At 44.1% G+C, this 16,178-nt stretch overlaps 1 protein-coding gene across 1 annotated transcript in view; it reads right to left on the bottom strand.

Annotated features, from left to right (window-relative positions):
- The window catches only part of Vps41 (VPS41 subunit of HOPS complex), a 147,228-nt gene that overhangs the window by 46,993 nt on the left and 84,057 nt on the right, over positions 1 to 16,178 (bottom strand). The window contains exons 8-10 of the mRNA XM_003469953.5: positions 11,253 to 11,372; positions 9,866 to 10,012; positions 4,509 to 4,575 (exon numbers count right to left, since the gene is read on the bottom strand). Coding sequence (XP_003470001.2) covers positions 4,509 to 4,575; positions 9,866 to 10,012; positions 11,253 to 11,372 — 334 coding nt within the window. The remainder of the gene's footprint in view (positions 1 to 4,508; positions 4,576 to 9,865; positions 10,013 to 11,252; positions 11,373 to 16,178) is intronic.

Genomic DNA, 16,178 nt, shown 5'->3' with positions numbered 1-16,178 from the left:
GATGGCTGCCACTGAGCTCTCGGCGGCCTCTGAGCTCTCCTCCCTCTCACAGGGGTCTGCTCTTACCCTCAGGGATACTTCTTTTATTACTTTTAGTTGGCCTAAACTTGCTCTGCATAGCATGTTCCTTTTCCTACTTTAAATAAATCTAAAACCTCATTATCTTTTGCACTTGTCTTGACCTGTTCTTTGTTCAGGACAGAAAGAATCTAGAAACCTCTAGAAGGCAATTCATGAACCCCCAACCCAGTAATACTGAGTATGCCTAGGGCCAGGGCTAGACAGCAGAAATGCTGGGGAAGAAGTGCCTGGCCCCACGGTTAGGAGCAGCGGCTCAGAACCTAGTCAGACCTGAGTTCAAAGGCTGCCTTCTGTTTAGAAGTGTAATAATCTTGAGCAAGTGAACTGGCCTCTCTGAACATCAGCTTCTTCTCTGATACAACAGGGTTAAGAGCCTCTTGCCTTCTGAGGACCATGAAGATTAATGCCATTCTGTTTGTAAAGTATTTAGCACTATGTCTTACAGAGTTTGTTACAAACGAAACAAAATACATTTGACACTTCGGGTGCTTCACTTTTTTTTACTACTACTTATTACAGAGAAAGTCTATTAATTCCACGCCAGCAACACATAAGGTGACAGCACTGTGTGGCAGAGTTTATTCACTCCTTGCAAGAGGAAGAATAGAGATGATTATGTCAAAAAGCAAAGGCAGGAAAATTTTCATTGAGGAACCTAGGAAGTTTTATGGTGTTCACTATAGATTACTTTTCTGTGTTTAAAGATTTTTTATAATGTAATGGGGTAAATTCAATGCAGAACAGAAAAATGAACACAAAGTCAAACTGGACTACAAGAGAAGAGAAAATCACACAAAGCTAGACCTCAAAAAGACACTGTGAGTACAGCAGGAGCTGACATACTCTCTACTGAGATTTGCACGAAGAATGGAAGCCACACTACTCCTGCACAGAGAACTACCCATTGCTGTTAACTTACAGGCAAAGTCATGATGGTAACAGGTAGATTAACAGAGATGCTTTAATCTAAGGAAAAATTATTTCACCGCTCTCTTGTGTCATGCAAACTCATTTCCAATTTCCAAGTCACCGTGCTGCAATCTGAAAACACAATGACCTGGCTAAATGCTAAGATCATAGTGCATGACCAATTAAAGATCCTGACACTACGGACTGAAACTGGACTCTGGGTGTTTCCAGGTAAGGCTGGCAGGCAGGTCTATACACTGAAGGAGGAGGCCCTTCCCGGGTAAGTGCCACCCATCAGTAGCCTCACGGCCTGGCTGACAAGAAAGGAGAAGGAAGAAGTCGGCCAGCATTTGTAGTTTCATTCTGCTTGTACAAGTGTGACTTTCGCTAATGCCATCATTTGCGCCAAGAGACCCTGGTTTCTTCAGCCTTTTGACGTGCACTCACTCTAGGAACTCTCCAGGGAGCTTCCAGGCCTTCAGCCTCAGACGGGGTCTGTGTCCTTGCTTTCCCTTGGACGGCACCTTCCAGCTTCCTGGACTGAGTAGCACTGGATCCTCCAGCTCTGCAGCACACAGATAGCCACCGTGGACTCTCCTGCCCCTGCGAGCCGATCTAATAAATCCTCTTGCATAAACAACAAACTTCCTCTAGAGAACCCTACACAGTACAGTATGTTATATACACATGTATGAAAATGTCACAATGAAACCCACTCATCTGTATGATTAGTGTGGGCTAATTGTTTTAAATCACCTTTTCTCCTTCCTTTCTTTCTGGTTCTCTGTCATCTATAAATTCTATAGTTGTTTACTCAATTATTTTTTAAACAAATTTCCACACGAAATCAGGGAAAGAAGTCAATCACTAACTCCTCGCATGTAAACCATCAGCTGCTGACACGAGACACCCAGAAAATGATACGAACACTGGCTTCATTTATCAACCACATATCAACTTTCCAACTACCATTCCATAGACAGAAGACTGGGGAAAAGGCCCAGAGACTAGAAAGTCTTGTAAAGATACAGGAGATCCAAGTGAGGCCAACATGGATATCATAGGCACGGACCATGGTCTATTTACAGCAACGTAATCTGGAAGAAAAAAAAACACCCCTGAAAGTCCTCCCTGCAGAGAATCTCCTGGTGGGCTGGTAACTGCCAGTGCTCTTAGTCTTCCCCACCACCACTACTGTTCATTTACAGTATCAGCATCCTATTTAGCAGAAATAACTTTGATGCTGATTTTGAGATTCTGGCTTATAAGGAAGAGTGATAAACACCTGGCTTCTGAGGAATGTGCACCCTACGGTCTTTCTTTAATGTCACTTACTAAAACCCAGTGGCGCGTACCTTTCAGAGCTAAAGTGAATTGTAATCCAGACCTCCGTGCATTTCCCCTTTCCTTTATCCTACTCAAGAACTCTTGTACCACTTCGCCTGCTGCTGTGGAAATGGTTTATATTCTTGAGGTTTGCTCTCATGAGGGGCAAGAATGGTACTTAACCACTAACCACAGTAGTAAAATGTCAGTATTGGGATACTGTAAGTAGCCACACACAGCCTATTTCACATAAATTATAGGAAAAGCGAACCATACTGCGGTGATACGACCCCATGGCTCTGAGCTAACACAGCTACCACGGGGACAACTGTGAGCAGCGGGTGGACACGAGAGTGTGCAGGTGGTAATTATCACCATGATTTAGTGAGCAATGACCAGTGCCAGGAGGACTTTAGGCCTGTCACCTTGGCAGGCTGGACTCTCACACCATCCTGGAAGGCAGCACCCTTGTCACGATCAGCCATTATTTCAGGCAATGGCCTGGGCTCTTTAGCACCTTTCTGTGGTTACCTTCTGCCCATTACACCACAGCAGCAGGATCTTGGACAACCTATTTACCTCCCTGGTCCTCAATTTATTCATCAACAGAACGAAAAGCTGGACCTCCCAGAACTGCTGTGAGACTGACGCGAGTTCACACGGTAACACACGCGGCACAAGGCTCATACTGAGTACATGAGCAATCAACACCAACCACAAAGACAAGGTGACAACTGCTGTAACTTTGCGCTTCCCTGACAATTATTTTTACATGTTTATATTAAAAAATTCAAATATCGTTTCTCAGGACATGATGTACTGAGATGATTAGTGATTTTTTTTTCTTTCTCATAGGGAAGAGAGGGCAAGAAATAAAGAAGAGGACACTGCAACAATATTACTCTTCTAATTACCAGTCTTCTCCACTGTCCTATACTCAGCTTTCTCAGTACACTGTACATATGCCTATTTTTTCCACTGTCTGGAACTACACATTTATCCTCTAAAGTTAAAAAAAATAAATTACATCAAACTTTTGACATATGGGTAATGCATACCAGATGAATTCATTTCAGTGTTGCCTTGCTATAATAACCCATCAAATATTTATTTCCTGCTCACCATCCGAACGAGCAATGAACCTTGTAGTTGACCCCCAATATGCTACAACTTTTCCCCCCTGTGAATAGTTTTTGCAAACTGAGTTAGAAAAGTCCAGGTATATCGTCCTTGGCACAGTTCTCCTAAGCAGCTGTTTCCTAGTTACTAGTTCATTCAAGACGATGTTATTTAGTAGCAAGTGTTGGGCCAGCAGAAACAGTAGCAGAAGGTGCTTGCAACCATGTAACAGTCTGGCAAAGTCACAGGGATGCAGCCAGGAATCACACGGTGGCTGCCGCTGCCTTTCCAACGGCGGCACAGAGCTAAACAAGCCCACATGGGACATGATATAGTCGGTGTCCGATGGGTGTTCCCAGGACAGCAGCACTTGAGCTAAGTCTAAGTAAGCATCAGGGAAGTGAAAAGAAGCAAGACAGGAAGGAGGAGTGGGGTTGGGGGTGGCAGACCAAGGAGAATGTGTGTCACAAGGAGCCACAGCCAGCCAGGTACAGGAGGCCGCTGACCCCTGTGCTCTAGGCCAAGAACCGCACCCCCTCTTCATCAGGCGGGAGGAGGATGACAGGATCTGACCTCATTTCCCCTGTGCAGTGGGAGGAGGTAAACCAGTTCTGAAGCTGCCACAGTGTCCAGATCAAAGTCCAGACCAGCCATGGTGCAAAGGAGGACTCGCAGGGCGCGAGGCGGCAGGGACAGGCATCAGCACTGTGTAAGGAGCGTGCGTGAAGGAACCCCAACACCTCTCGCAGCTCACCTGTTCTTTCCCACATGTTACCCAGGAGATTACTGAGGCATGCAGAAAGGCGTCCAAAGCCCAGACCCATGATTATCCAACTCCAAGCCTGTCACATGAAATTTTAAAATTTCACTATAAGACTGCCATGGGAAATTTAAAAATACGATTTTTTAAAAAACGTTTCTAAAGAAAGTTCTAAAACATAAAAGCTCGTGAGTGTACTTAATGTACACATGAAGGGATGAGCCCTGAGGAAGAACATGGCTTAGATTTTCCCTTGATCACAGGAGGTTCTTTTGCAGCTTTACATGCAGACAAGACACGGAGGGATCCGTACCTATTTCAACATAGCGACTCGGCAAATCTCGCATCTCACTGGCGTGCCGCTCCTTCACTGAGCATATCTGGAAAATAAATCCACGGGTCACTCTATTCAGCTCGTAGGAAATTCTTCATAACAGATTATTCAATATGTGATACTTTTGTTAAATTAACCATGCAGCCCTGAAGATGGAGTGCATACAATCTACGAGGTGACTTTAATGACAAAAATTAACTTGAATGATATATAGCAACCATTACTTCTATTCATTCTCCAATAGTATTCTTCAATAAAGTCGTAGTCAAAAACCGGGCATGGTGGCGCACACCTGTAATCCCAGCACCACGGGAGGCCGACGTGGGAGGACTGCAAGTCTGAGTCCAGCTCGGGCAACTCAGCGAAACCCTGCTTCAAAATGAAAACTAAAAATGGGCTAGGATATGGCTCAGTGCAAAAGCCTGGGTTCGATTCCCAGTACCCACATCAAAAAGACAGAGAGACAGACAGACAGACAAGAGATAAGAGAGACAGTCTTATTCAAGGGCAAAGAAAGAAAACTTTAAGATAGCTTTAATGTATTCTAATAACCTGGTCTCTAAAGGTCTATTTGAGGACTGCAGCCGCATACTACAATGAGGATCCTGCAGTCATTTGCAGAACAAGCACTAGGGTGGCTCCCCAGATTCTACTGCTGGGCGATACTGTGAGCGTCACACAGCGATGAAATCGCCATGGGGAGCGTCTCTGAATGTGCCCGTTACCCAGGTGTATTTCTTCACCACCCACATGTACTGTGCTGGGAAGACTTAACCAAAATTCCCACAGCGAGCGTGACCAGTGTTCACAGTGGCTCTGAGATTTTTGACTGAACACGAGCTTTTCTTTCCACTGTTGTGCAGGAGACTTTTCTAGAGGGGCATGTGCTCTTGTTATCATTTGGGAGGGGGCAGCAGGGATGAACTCACAACCGTATGCTTGCCAGGCAGGCGCTGTGCTGCTGAGCTATACCCCAGCCCATGCTCTTCTAATCTTAAGCGTATTGTGACCAATGTATTACAGAATTGGGGCCCGCAGTTCGTTTTGAGTATGATATTCTCCACATTTTTTTCAAGGGAAGAGAGAAAAGTGCTTAGAAGGGATGGGGAAGCAGCAGCGGTGACGACATGATGGGGCCTGAAAGTCCAACAAAGTTTTTACAGAAACAAGGGGCCAACTTTTACTTTAAACCAGAGGTGTGCAGTCTGGAAGGAAGGTCTATACATCTTGGTCTACAGCTCCAGCTAGGTTGATTTTTCAATCCGTCCAGCTCCCTGAACCCCTCACACACACACACCACACATGGGTGCATTGATAAGGTTTGTAGATGACACTGTGGATATTTTCTACCCTCTATGCTATAGTTTCTGAAGGAAAATAGTAACAAACGTGAAGAATTTATGTAAATTCAGCCATCCAGGTAAGACTGACCCTGAAGTCAAATACTAATCTTACACAACTTCCATGAGTACCAGGTTTTCATCTTTTCCTTCTAACTGGTTGATCATTTTTAACTCACCCTACTGTGGCTATCTCCAGAAAATTCTAAAATAAACAAAGATCTGAAGGGGAAAGCAAACATTACGTATTGCTCGGGAACAAAAAAAACAAAACCAACAAACCAAAAAAGTACTAACAAACTTCTCTGTGGAAGCTATCTGCATTTAACTAACAATTTCCTATAAATAATTTACTACAGCATTTAAACATTTTTTATGTATATAACTTACTAGACAGAACTCCTTTTAGCCACTGGTTCTCCTGATCACTTCCCTAAGTTTCTCTATCTTCTTGTCCTTGGTCCACACACCTTCACCAACCTTCAGGGAAGCTAGGATACCACGTGACAGGATGCTGTCACCCACTGGCAAAGAGCACACATAGTTCCACAGGGCTGGCAGCACAGTAAGAAAGCGGATCTTCCTAGGGTATCCGCCAGCATTTCTGAGCGACCACCAAGCATGAGTCCCGAGTGAAGTGACCTTCTTAAGATTTCGACAAAGTGGGGAGACACACAAATCCGGCACTTTCTCAAAGCAGGATGGGGAGGCACAGGCACGTACTGAAGGCTTCTGGGAAAAGTGATACGGGAAGGGACAGGTTCACAGGACAAGGCGACAGCCAGCGGCCTTCCACTGGAAGGCCCACCAGCCAGGACTGAGACTACACGCAGCTCGGCTGACACATCCCAGAACGCGCCTGCTCCTCCTCTCACTAGGCCTCACCGGGGCGGGGCTCACATCAGCACAGTGAGCCTCATCTTCTGGGTCCTCAGGTGGCTGCGGGCTGCCATTTTACATCCCACATCCGGTCACTGACAGAGCAGCAGGGTCCACTCCACATACACCCTGCATCAGGTCTGTCCCATCAGCCCCACTGCTCTGATCCAAGGAAGCACTACTCACAGAGCAACCGCGGGGCCTGCTGCCTGGTCCCAACTCTTTGCTGTCCCTCTGCTGCTTAGGCTCATAATGCAACTGGGGTGATTCCTCCCACACACTGTAAGGCAGGTCACTGCCTAACTCCACAGCTCCAACCCTTGGCTGGTGGCTCAGTGCATTCAAATTAAAAACCGAAGACTTTACAAAGGCCCCGTGAGCCCCTAGAACCGGCAGGATCTGCTCCTCAGCGCCACCCCCCACTCCCAGAGTTCCTCTCAGGCTTCCTCTCCTCCATCTCCTCCACTCCCGCTGGGCTCTGACGGTAACACCTCCTCACTTTCCTCAAAAACATCCCAACCACACTCAGGCCCCAGAGACTCTGCCTTACCGTTCCCTGTGCTATAGAACCCCCTGTCCCCACCCCAGTACCCCACAGAGCTGCTGGGCTGCCCCTTCCGTCTCTGCCCCATGACGCAGTGTGTACAGAGAGACCACCTACTTCACAAGGCCCCTGCCACATCCCTTCCACCAGCCTTGGTGTATTTGCTTGCTTGCTTGCCCCTGTCCATCTCTGTCCCTAGAGCCTGAGCTCCCCAGGGAAGGAACTCATTCATCTCTCCACTCATGTACCTGCCGCACACCAGGTGCTCTGCAGATGCCCGATAGATGAGTGAATGAATGAACGAGTGAAGTGGTTAGCTGTAACTGTAATTCACCACACTATTTCTCATTGCTTCACCACAACAGGATTGCGCTGTTTTTGCTGCCACTGTGGTTTACTTTTAGCTCTGGATGGAACCCTGGCCTCCCATCTGCTAAGCAAGCACTGACTGCTCCCGTTGTGAGGAAAGACCAAGACCTTATGTTATTTTCCCTCAACACAACTTGTATGATCTTGAACTAGAAAGTGCTCAACACATAACTGACTGAGACTAAAGAGAAAGAATTCTCATTAGAAGGAACTATTTGATGCAAATGTTACAGATCTCAATTTGAGCACGCTAGGAATGTTGTTTTCCATGACTGTGGTTAACAGATCACCACACTCTTGGAGTCTGCAGCTGGACGTCTGTGATCAGTTTCACCAGGCTGAAATCACGGGGTCCCTGGCCTGGGCGCACGGCGGCTCTTGGCAGCTGCCTCCCCTACCCTGTGTACCTCTGCAGGAGCCACCCTCTCTCCTTCCCCTTCCTGGGAAACACAGGACCACATTCAGGGAACAGCAAGGTAACTCAGGACAATCGTCCACCGCAGGCCCTTCAGTCTCTGACATCTTTTGCCATATAAACATTTAGGAGTCTCAAGAATCAGGAGCTGCTATCTCCGGGGCCGCTATCCAGCCTAGCACAGAAAGCAGTTCCCACAACAATCAGTGACCATCAAGGGTCCCCAGAGGCTAGCTTTCCTCATCTTTTACCCTAAGAATTGCAGCTGGAAAAAGCTACCTGGTTCATTCGAAGAATGTTTAAGGTGTCAAGAACATCAACTTATTCACATGTGGGAAAGGTGGCACGAAAGTAGAAGAGAGATATTTAATAAGATGAAGGGGATATGGGAGCGCCGGACAGAGGAAGGGGTGGGTACGATCCCAATATATTACGGGATATGCATGCATGCAAAGCCCACAGCGACACCCAGTGGGCTGTAAAATTAACAGGCACCAACGAAAATGTATTTAAAACAGAATATAAGCTTACTGGATCAAGAACCACACACACAATGGACGAGGGAGACAGGAGAGCACTTTCTTTACACTAGACTATCAGGCACATTTGCCTTCTTATAACCCTAAATATGAGGCGGGTATGTTGACAAAACGTATGAACACGATCATTTCATATTCAATTTAAAAAAGGAAGAAAATCTGTATCATACCAGGGCGAGGGCCAGAAGGTCCTTAGCTCAGGAGTCACACTGATGCTTTTGGTAATAACCATCATGGCATTAGTAAAATTTTCCATTTTCCCTTTCCAGAGCAGAGTGAATTCTGAAAAGCTGCGTCTCTTTCATGACATTTCTGGGATTCTCTGCATGCCAACGTTTATTAAGCAGTTACAGGATGTCAGACTCTATGCCAACCGCTTTACAGCTCTCCTTCCCCAAACTCGTGATCTGAGCCGTTGCTGGACTCCCATTTTGCCAGTGAGGACAATAGGGCTGAGAAAGGGTGACACAGGAGGAAGGGAAGGTGCCACAGACCCCAGGCCTGTCCGCCTCTAAAGCTTATGTCTTCCCCGAGATGATCACTGGGACACCTTCTCATTCCATTTTAAACTCGGCTAATCTTTAACTTGTTTCAATTAAATAATGTATTTCTAAAGGCACGCATACAAGTTTGGGCTCTGAAGTATCTACTCTGACAAAAGCTTTGGTATGCGGGAGATAAATGTGATTGTGCTCTGGCCCCTTTTACAGAAGAGCTAAATTTCATTTACACAGGCACACAGGGTCAGATAATTATATGCCAGAAAATATTCCCAGATCTTATTATTGATAATAAGTCTGGGCCTCTACTCTGTCAAAATTATCAACCAGGCAGCATGATTTAGTTCTAACTTTCTCTCTCCACCATCGATAATTCAAATGAAGAAGCTAAGGGTCAAGGCTAAGGGAGAGAGAATAATAAAAAGAAAACCAGGCTAACCAGCAAAACTACCCACACATTCCATAAATAGCCACGACCTTGCAACTGGGCTGCAGGAAATTAAAGATTAAAAAAGGCAACACCATTCTGAGCATGGAAAAGCCCATAATGCATTGCATGGTACAGAACAGAAAGAATGTAGTATCTTAAGACTTAGACACAGAAAATAATTTGAGCATTAAATAGTGATCACATGTGAATAACAGCTGAAAATATCTGGGGTCACAGAAGTCATCTGAGACTTCCTATTCCTTTAGGCCTCTGTGAGTGGATCTCAAACATGCAGTTCCTCTAAAGACAAGCAAACCCACCTTGATGGAAGTCCCCCAGCCGATAATCAGGGTCACACTGTCCTTCCAGCAGAGGCTGCAGGGATACATATCCGGGCGGAGGCTTACATCGTCGCGGGGCACATTGGTGATTCTTTGCTTCAAGGTGATATCAAAAATCTTCACACCCTGGAAAGCAAAACAGATCTAAGCATTCTCCGCTAGGTAGAGGGAAGTTGAGGAAAGTTTACTAAAAGGCCCCGCTGCATACCCTGCAAATGAGCAGTGCAAAGCATGCCAGCACTTATGGGGCATGGCTAGGAGCTGTGCAAAGGAGAATGTTCCTACACCGCACAAATCCTGTGAGACCACAGAAAATCACACACACTCACTCACAAAACTCACAAGCCCACAAGGAAGTCTCTAAACTTCTTTGTGGACCAAGGATGTTCTTCAGTGGACAGCCTGGTGGGTCAGATCCAACACAAATGTAAAAGGTATAGATATCAGTAACTACATTTCCACAATGGCCACAAGCAACATTTCTAACTGTATTGCTGCACCACAAGAATGAGGCTTGAGTTTTAGAAGGGCTTTGATTCTGAGAAACCACCTATAGAAAGAAAAGTACACCTGACATTTTAAGGGCTCAAATGAAACATCCAGCAAGCTGCTCACTAAAAATGGACCATGAAACCACAGGTTAGTTTACCTGTTTTCGTGAAAGAGAAAATGTTTGAGAATATTTCTTTAATTTAAAAATGAATGAAGCTGGGTGTGGTAGTGGAAGCCTGTATTCACAGCACTCTGGGAGGCTGAGGCAGGGAATCATAAATTCTATCCCAGCTTGGGCACCTTAGTGAGACTCTGTCAAACTAAAAACTAAAAAAGTCTGGGACGTAGCTCAGTATAAAGCCACTGGTTTAATTCCAGTATGGAAAAAAGAAAAGCTAAATCATGTCTTGAAATTTTCAGAAGATATGCCAAATAGGATCGACTGCCCCTGACGACAGAGTAAACCTTTAATGAAGTGTGGTACTGAGACGCATGATCTGCTTTCGTAAGGCAGCCTAGACTTCTGCCAGGGTTATGCTGGGGGCAAAGACAAATCAGCACCGTTCTGCGTTTACTCCAGAGCAGCCGTCATCAGGCCCTGGCCTCCAAGACTCAGTCCCAATTCAGCCCTTCCGTTATTAAGAGGGCTGCTCATTCTCCATGCCCCAGGTTTCTTATTCCAAGTCCAGACCGTGTTGGGGTTATATCTCATGGATGCCAAAAGCAATCTGACTTCCTCAACCTCCCAGGCGCAGCACTGAGTGCCACCTGCATTCGGGCTCACGGGTGGTACCGTCTCCTTTCCCACAGCCCTGGAACCGTGTCTACTCTTCTGTGACCACCCCGGTGTCGGGAGACAGAGGGCAGCTCTTACCATGTTATTGGCCCAGGCGATCAGGTGGCTCCTCCACTTCACACTGCGGATGTTCCCCTCGCCTTCGTGCAGGACGGAGGACTTCCACCTGTTCATCCACGACCGCTCGAACAGCAGCAGCTGTGCACAGGCAGCATAAAGACTTTCAGAGAAACAAGCAGGCATGACAGCCCCTGTTCACTATGTTTGCCTGTCAATGTGTCCCGCAACATTTTTAATGTTCATTTGGAGTAGACAATCTGCAGTCTGGAAAGAATTCCTGGCACACACTACTCTTCTCAGGACATGACAGGGTTTAAGCACTGAAGTTATGACACAGCTCAGCCACTAGATGGCACCAAAGCACCAACAGTTATAAGCATTATTCAAAACTGCATTAAAAGTTCTTTTCAAAAGACTGTCCAGGAACTAATTTATTTTGTAAACTGGGAAATCAAAGCCTCCTAAGTTTTCCACCAAAACAAAGATATCAGTTATGGTTAAGCCACAGTAGTTAGAAACTGTCTATGTTTTTTGCTGATTACAAAAAATATGATTTGACAGTAGTGATTCATGTCACTGAGTAAGGAAAATTCTTTTTTAAAACTTCCTAGTGTTTTTATTTAAAAGAATCTACAACTCAAAACCCAGTGCAACAACTTTAATATAAAATATATCCAGTCAAGTACCTCTAGTAGTGCAGAGTATACAGTTCTAGAAATGTATGCAGTGTAATAGGTGCAATAAAATATATATATATATATATATATATATATATATATATATATATATATATATATATATATATATATATTTTTTTTTTTTTTTTGACTTTTTTGAAACAGGGTCTCGCTATGCAGTTCAGGCTGGCCTTAAGCTCAGTCTGTAGCTCAGGCTGGTCTTGAACTCACAACGAGACCCCTGCCTCAGCCTCTGGAATGCTGGGATTACAGGCGTAAGCCACCATGCCCAGCTCAATAAAATATTTTCTGGATATGTCCAATATAAATCACCTAAGAAAAGACATTTATGTAATACATAATTCAAGATAGGTGATCCTGAAATATATTTACCCTTTATACACAAATGCTGATGAGATTCCATAATTATTTTTAAAACTTTAATTTTTTGGGGACAGGATTTCACTGCACTTCAGGCTGGCCTTGAACTCACTTTGTAGCCCATATAGGTCTCAAACTTGTGATCCTCTTGTCTCAGCCTCCCATGTGTGTTTTAAAAATTTCTACCACTGGAAACAATTTTAGTTTTGTATATTTTGTATTTTCTCCTCAATCCAAATTAAGGGAGGGAAATACATAAAAAAGAGAAAATTCACATTTTATTTGTAATTTCTTATGGATGTGTCTCAATATTTAGGTTCCAATGAATCTGAAGAGGCACACACACATGCACCAAAACCTCCACCAAAAAATAATGAAACAACAAAGACAAACACCCAAAAAACTAAACTTACAGGTAAGCCACAGACAGTCACCTTTGGGTGTTCCCATCAGAGCTAGTATTCTGGTCTTTGCACAGAGAACAAAGCCAGGAAGACCACTGTTCCCACCCAAAGCAGAGGGAAGATGAATGTGTTCCATATTTTGTCACAAGACGGGGTTCAAATTTGGGAGAGGAGGATAAAGTGGGAGGACATACTCAGTTTTTGCTGCAGAGCAAATCACACTCCATTAGAAAGCAGCACCTAAGAACAATATTTTAACACAGGAACTGTCACTCATCTATGTCAGGGCCTGGCGAGGAGACTGCGGGCAGGGCACAAAAGCACCCAGCGGCCGCCTGTCAGAAGGACAGAGAGGCAAACATGGAGACACAGGGTGACCACCTCCTCTTCCTCCCCAGCTCGTACTGAGAAATGACCCACACTTCACTGTAAGAGAACTACAGCTGTGTTGAGAAAATTAAACACACCTCCAATTTTAAATTAAACATTCTATAAAATATGCTAAAACTAAAACCCCCGTGAAGGCTGTGATTTAGCTCAAGCCCTGCTCAAAGCAGCTGGAAGCACCAGCCACAGAGGTGTCAGGACACCAAGGCATCTGCCTGGCTCAGTGTGACCAGTGCAGCCGGCCCGCAGAGAGAATGGTTATGGCAGGGAGCCCAGCTGGCGCACCAAGGGCAGGGGACACAGGTGGCAGTGCCAGCACTCCAGCTGCCACCTGGGGAGGACAGCTGGGAGGGAAAGCAGGCACACTAGCAAGAGGGGGCCAAGTGCCCCCTCTTCGAAAAATTCAGTATTTGATGAGAATTATCCAGGGAGTGCGAGAAATTGCCCACTCCTGACTCCACAGAAATAAAACATTCCAAAAACCAGGAAAGAACTTTAAAAGCTAAGATTTAATCTTTCTTAGCATTCTCCAGTGATAATAAGAATAAGGTATTAATAACAAAAGGCAAGCAAACAAGGTTAAAAATGCTCAGCGCTTTGTAAAGGAGGAAATCAGACTACATACAGCCAGAGACTGCTCAGCAGGCCATAGCTCCTTTCTAAATACAACAATACCTTCTTTCAGAAATTTATTAAAATCTTGTTGCAACTCCAACAGAAACCCAGACTCACTGGAAGGATATAGATGTGGCTGGTGGGCTTACAGGTATGGCAGAAAGTTGGATCTGCCAGAAGTCGGGTCCAGCCTCTTTCTCCTCTCCAAGAAAAACCTCCAGCACAGGGCAGGGAGAAAAAGAAAGGAGAAGGATTCTAAATTCAGTGCACCACAAGGTCGATTCCGACAAACCCTGTGGACCCTATTCTGATGTCTGACAAAGAGTTGAAGAAGCCAAGAAACTTCTTCAGTGAGTTTATAAAAAATGTAAGAAAAATAGGGTGGAAATTTAAATTTAAAAACAATTACTACAGTTAAAGATAAATAGCCATGAATCCTCCTCAGTTAATCTGCCCTGCCTCAAACACACTTATCACACCATTCTTGTGACTTTCTGAAACAGTTTTGGAAGTGCTCTTTCCTGACTGTCTTTCTTTAACTGTGCCGTTGCGGCTGCCTCAATGTCCTGAACTGATTTAAAATTTTTACCTTTCATGGTCATTTTGACGCGGGGAAGAGACAGAGGGCGCACAGTACCAGATCTGGAGAAAGAGGTGGATGAGGACACACTGTCTGGTTCCCTTTTACCAGACTGTCTTTCCAATGGGTGGCACTCAGCACCAGCATTCATCTTACATTTTTAAAAACCGCACCTTGTACAGATGAAATCGGACCCCCGGAACTGCGTCAGGAAGCAGTGAGCACCGTGGGGTGAGTGTGTTCAAGGGCGGGGGAGTATTTTTTTTTTTTTTTTAACTTTAAAGGAGAGGATCAGACATGAAAAACAAAAAGCAAAAGAGACAAATAAATAACAACAACAAAAAAAACCCCAAAACAATAACAATATAGGCTTGCAAAACAAGATAGGAATTTAACCATGGTTGTTATATTACATATTGTTATCTTCAAAAGAGTTGCTTAGACTACCGGATACAGACATGGAAAACTGATCTAGCTGTGTGAGCATTAACTGTTCTTTTCCAAGAACTAATATAATTAGTAGTACAATCATCTTAGCTATCTTAAGTGTATTTATCCAAATTTGTAACTTTTTTCTTTCTCCTTCCTTCCTTTCTCTTTTTCCCTATCCCTTTGAGCAGTTTCTTACCCTTTCACAATATTTATTGTAGATTTGGGATCTTGTTTACTCTGTCATTTTTTTACACTAGAGAGACAATATGGTATTTTCACGTGAGCCTGTTTGATTTCATTATGAGTATGGTCTCGAGTCACATCTATTACCTGTAAAAGCCTTGATGTGATACAAGGGGAGTATTCTGAGGGGAATGAATAGCACTATGTCTTTTACTATAATAAATTTAAAGAATTTTTAAAATTCACCATGCATTTTGATCTCCTCTTATATAGTACAGGTAGATAAACTGCATCTTATTCAACTCGTGTGTTAAAGGAATAATACACCAACTTCTAGAAATGAAAATTTTAAATGGACACTATAATTTTAAATGTGACTCATGTGATTATCTGATTTTTTTCCCAATAGTTTCAATTACTGTACCTTTATGTTTTGTGATTAAAAAATAAATTATCTGCTGAATAGCTGGACTGAAATATACAGGGAAGACATAGAACTCTTGTAACTGAAGTAAGAATTTCTTGGTTCTGTTTGTTTCTTATGGTCACAGAGACCATAACAATGGTCATCCCAGAACAATAATTATTGTGTCTATTTATCTTATTCCAGAGATTGGTTACTACCTCGAGGCTTCCCCAGAAGACTGAAATGCTGGAGGACAGGACTGTATCTTACACTTTCGCTAGACACAGAAGGCATAATAAACAATTCGACACAAGTAGGCTTTCCTAGGTGTCTGCCTCTTTCTGTTTTCTGAATCAGTACACTTGGCAAGTTCAGTACAGAAAGAAATAGCAATTACTCCAAACCCCTCAGTTACCAGGCCCATGTTTAGTTACTAATGCCTCTAAACTATTTTGAACACACTGAAATCTACCCTAATTAAAGGAAAAAACCCTGGCGCTGATCCGTACAAGTAACACATTTTTACTGTCCAACTCCTATCGAGCTCACCGATTATACTGTGTTCAAGATCAGAGGACATAATTTGTGTGTAACTTGTCAAGTTATGCACAATTTGTCAACTGATGCATAACTTATCAAAAGTTTGAAAAGCACATTCAAATAGTCTTCCTCAGAGCTCTTTTTCTTTCTTCCTCTCTCTCTTAGTTAAAGGGAAGTGAATCCAGCACTGAGCTACATTCCCAGCCCTCTTTATTTTTGAGACAAAGTCTTGCTAAGTTGCCTACTTTGGGCTCAAACTTGCAATTCTCCTGCCTCAGTCTTCTTGAGTGCTGAGATTATAGGCCTGTGTCACCGCCCCATTCAGATTAAGTCATGGTA

This window comes from Cavia porcellus, unplaced genomic scaffold (assembly GCF_034190915.1).
Source record: "Cavia porcellus strain 051 isolate PalLab524CR breed Dunkin Hartley unplaced genomic scaffold, mCavPor4.1 scaffold_23, whole genome shotgun sequence".
Lineage (NCBI taxonomy): Eukaryota > Metazoa > Chordata > Mammalia > Rodentia > Caviidae > Cavia > Cavia porcellus.
The sequence above is the reverse complement of the archived record's forward strand: the minus strand, read 5'-3'. Positions and strand labels throughout refer to the sequence as shown.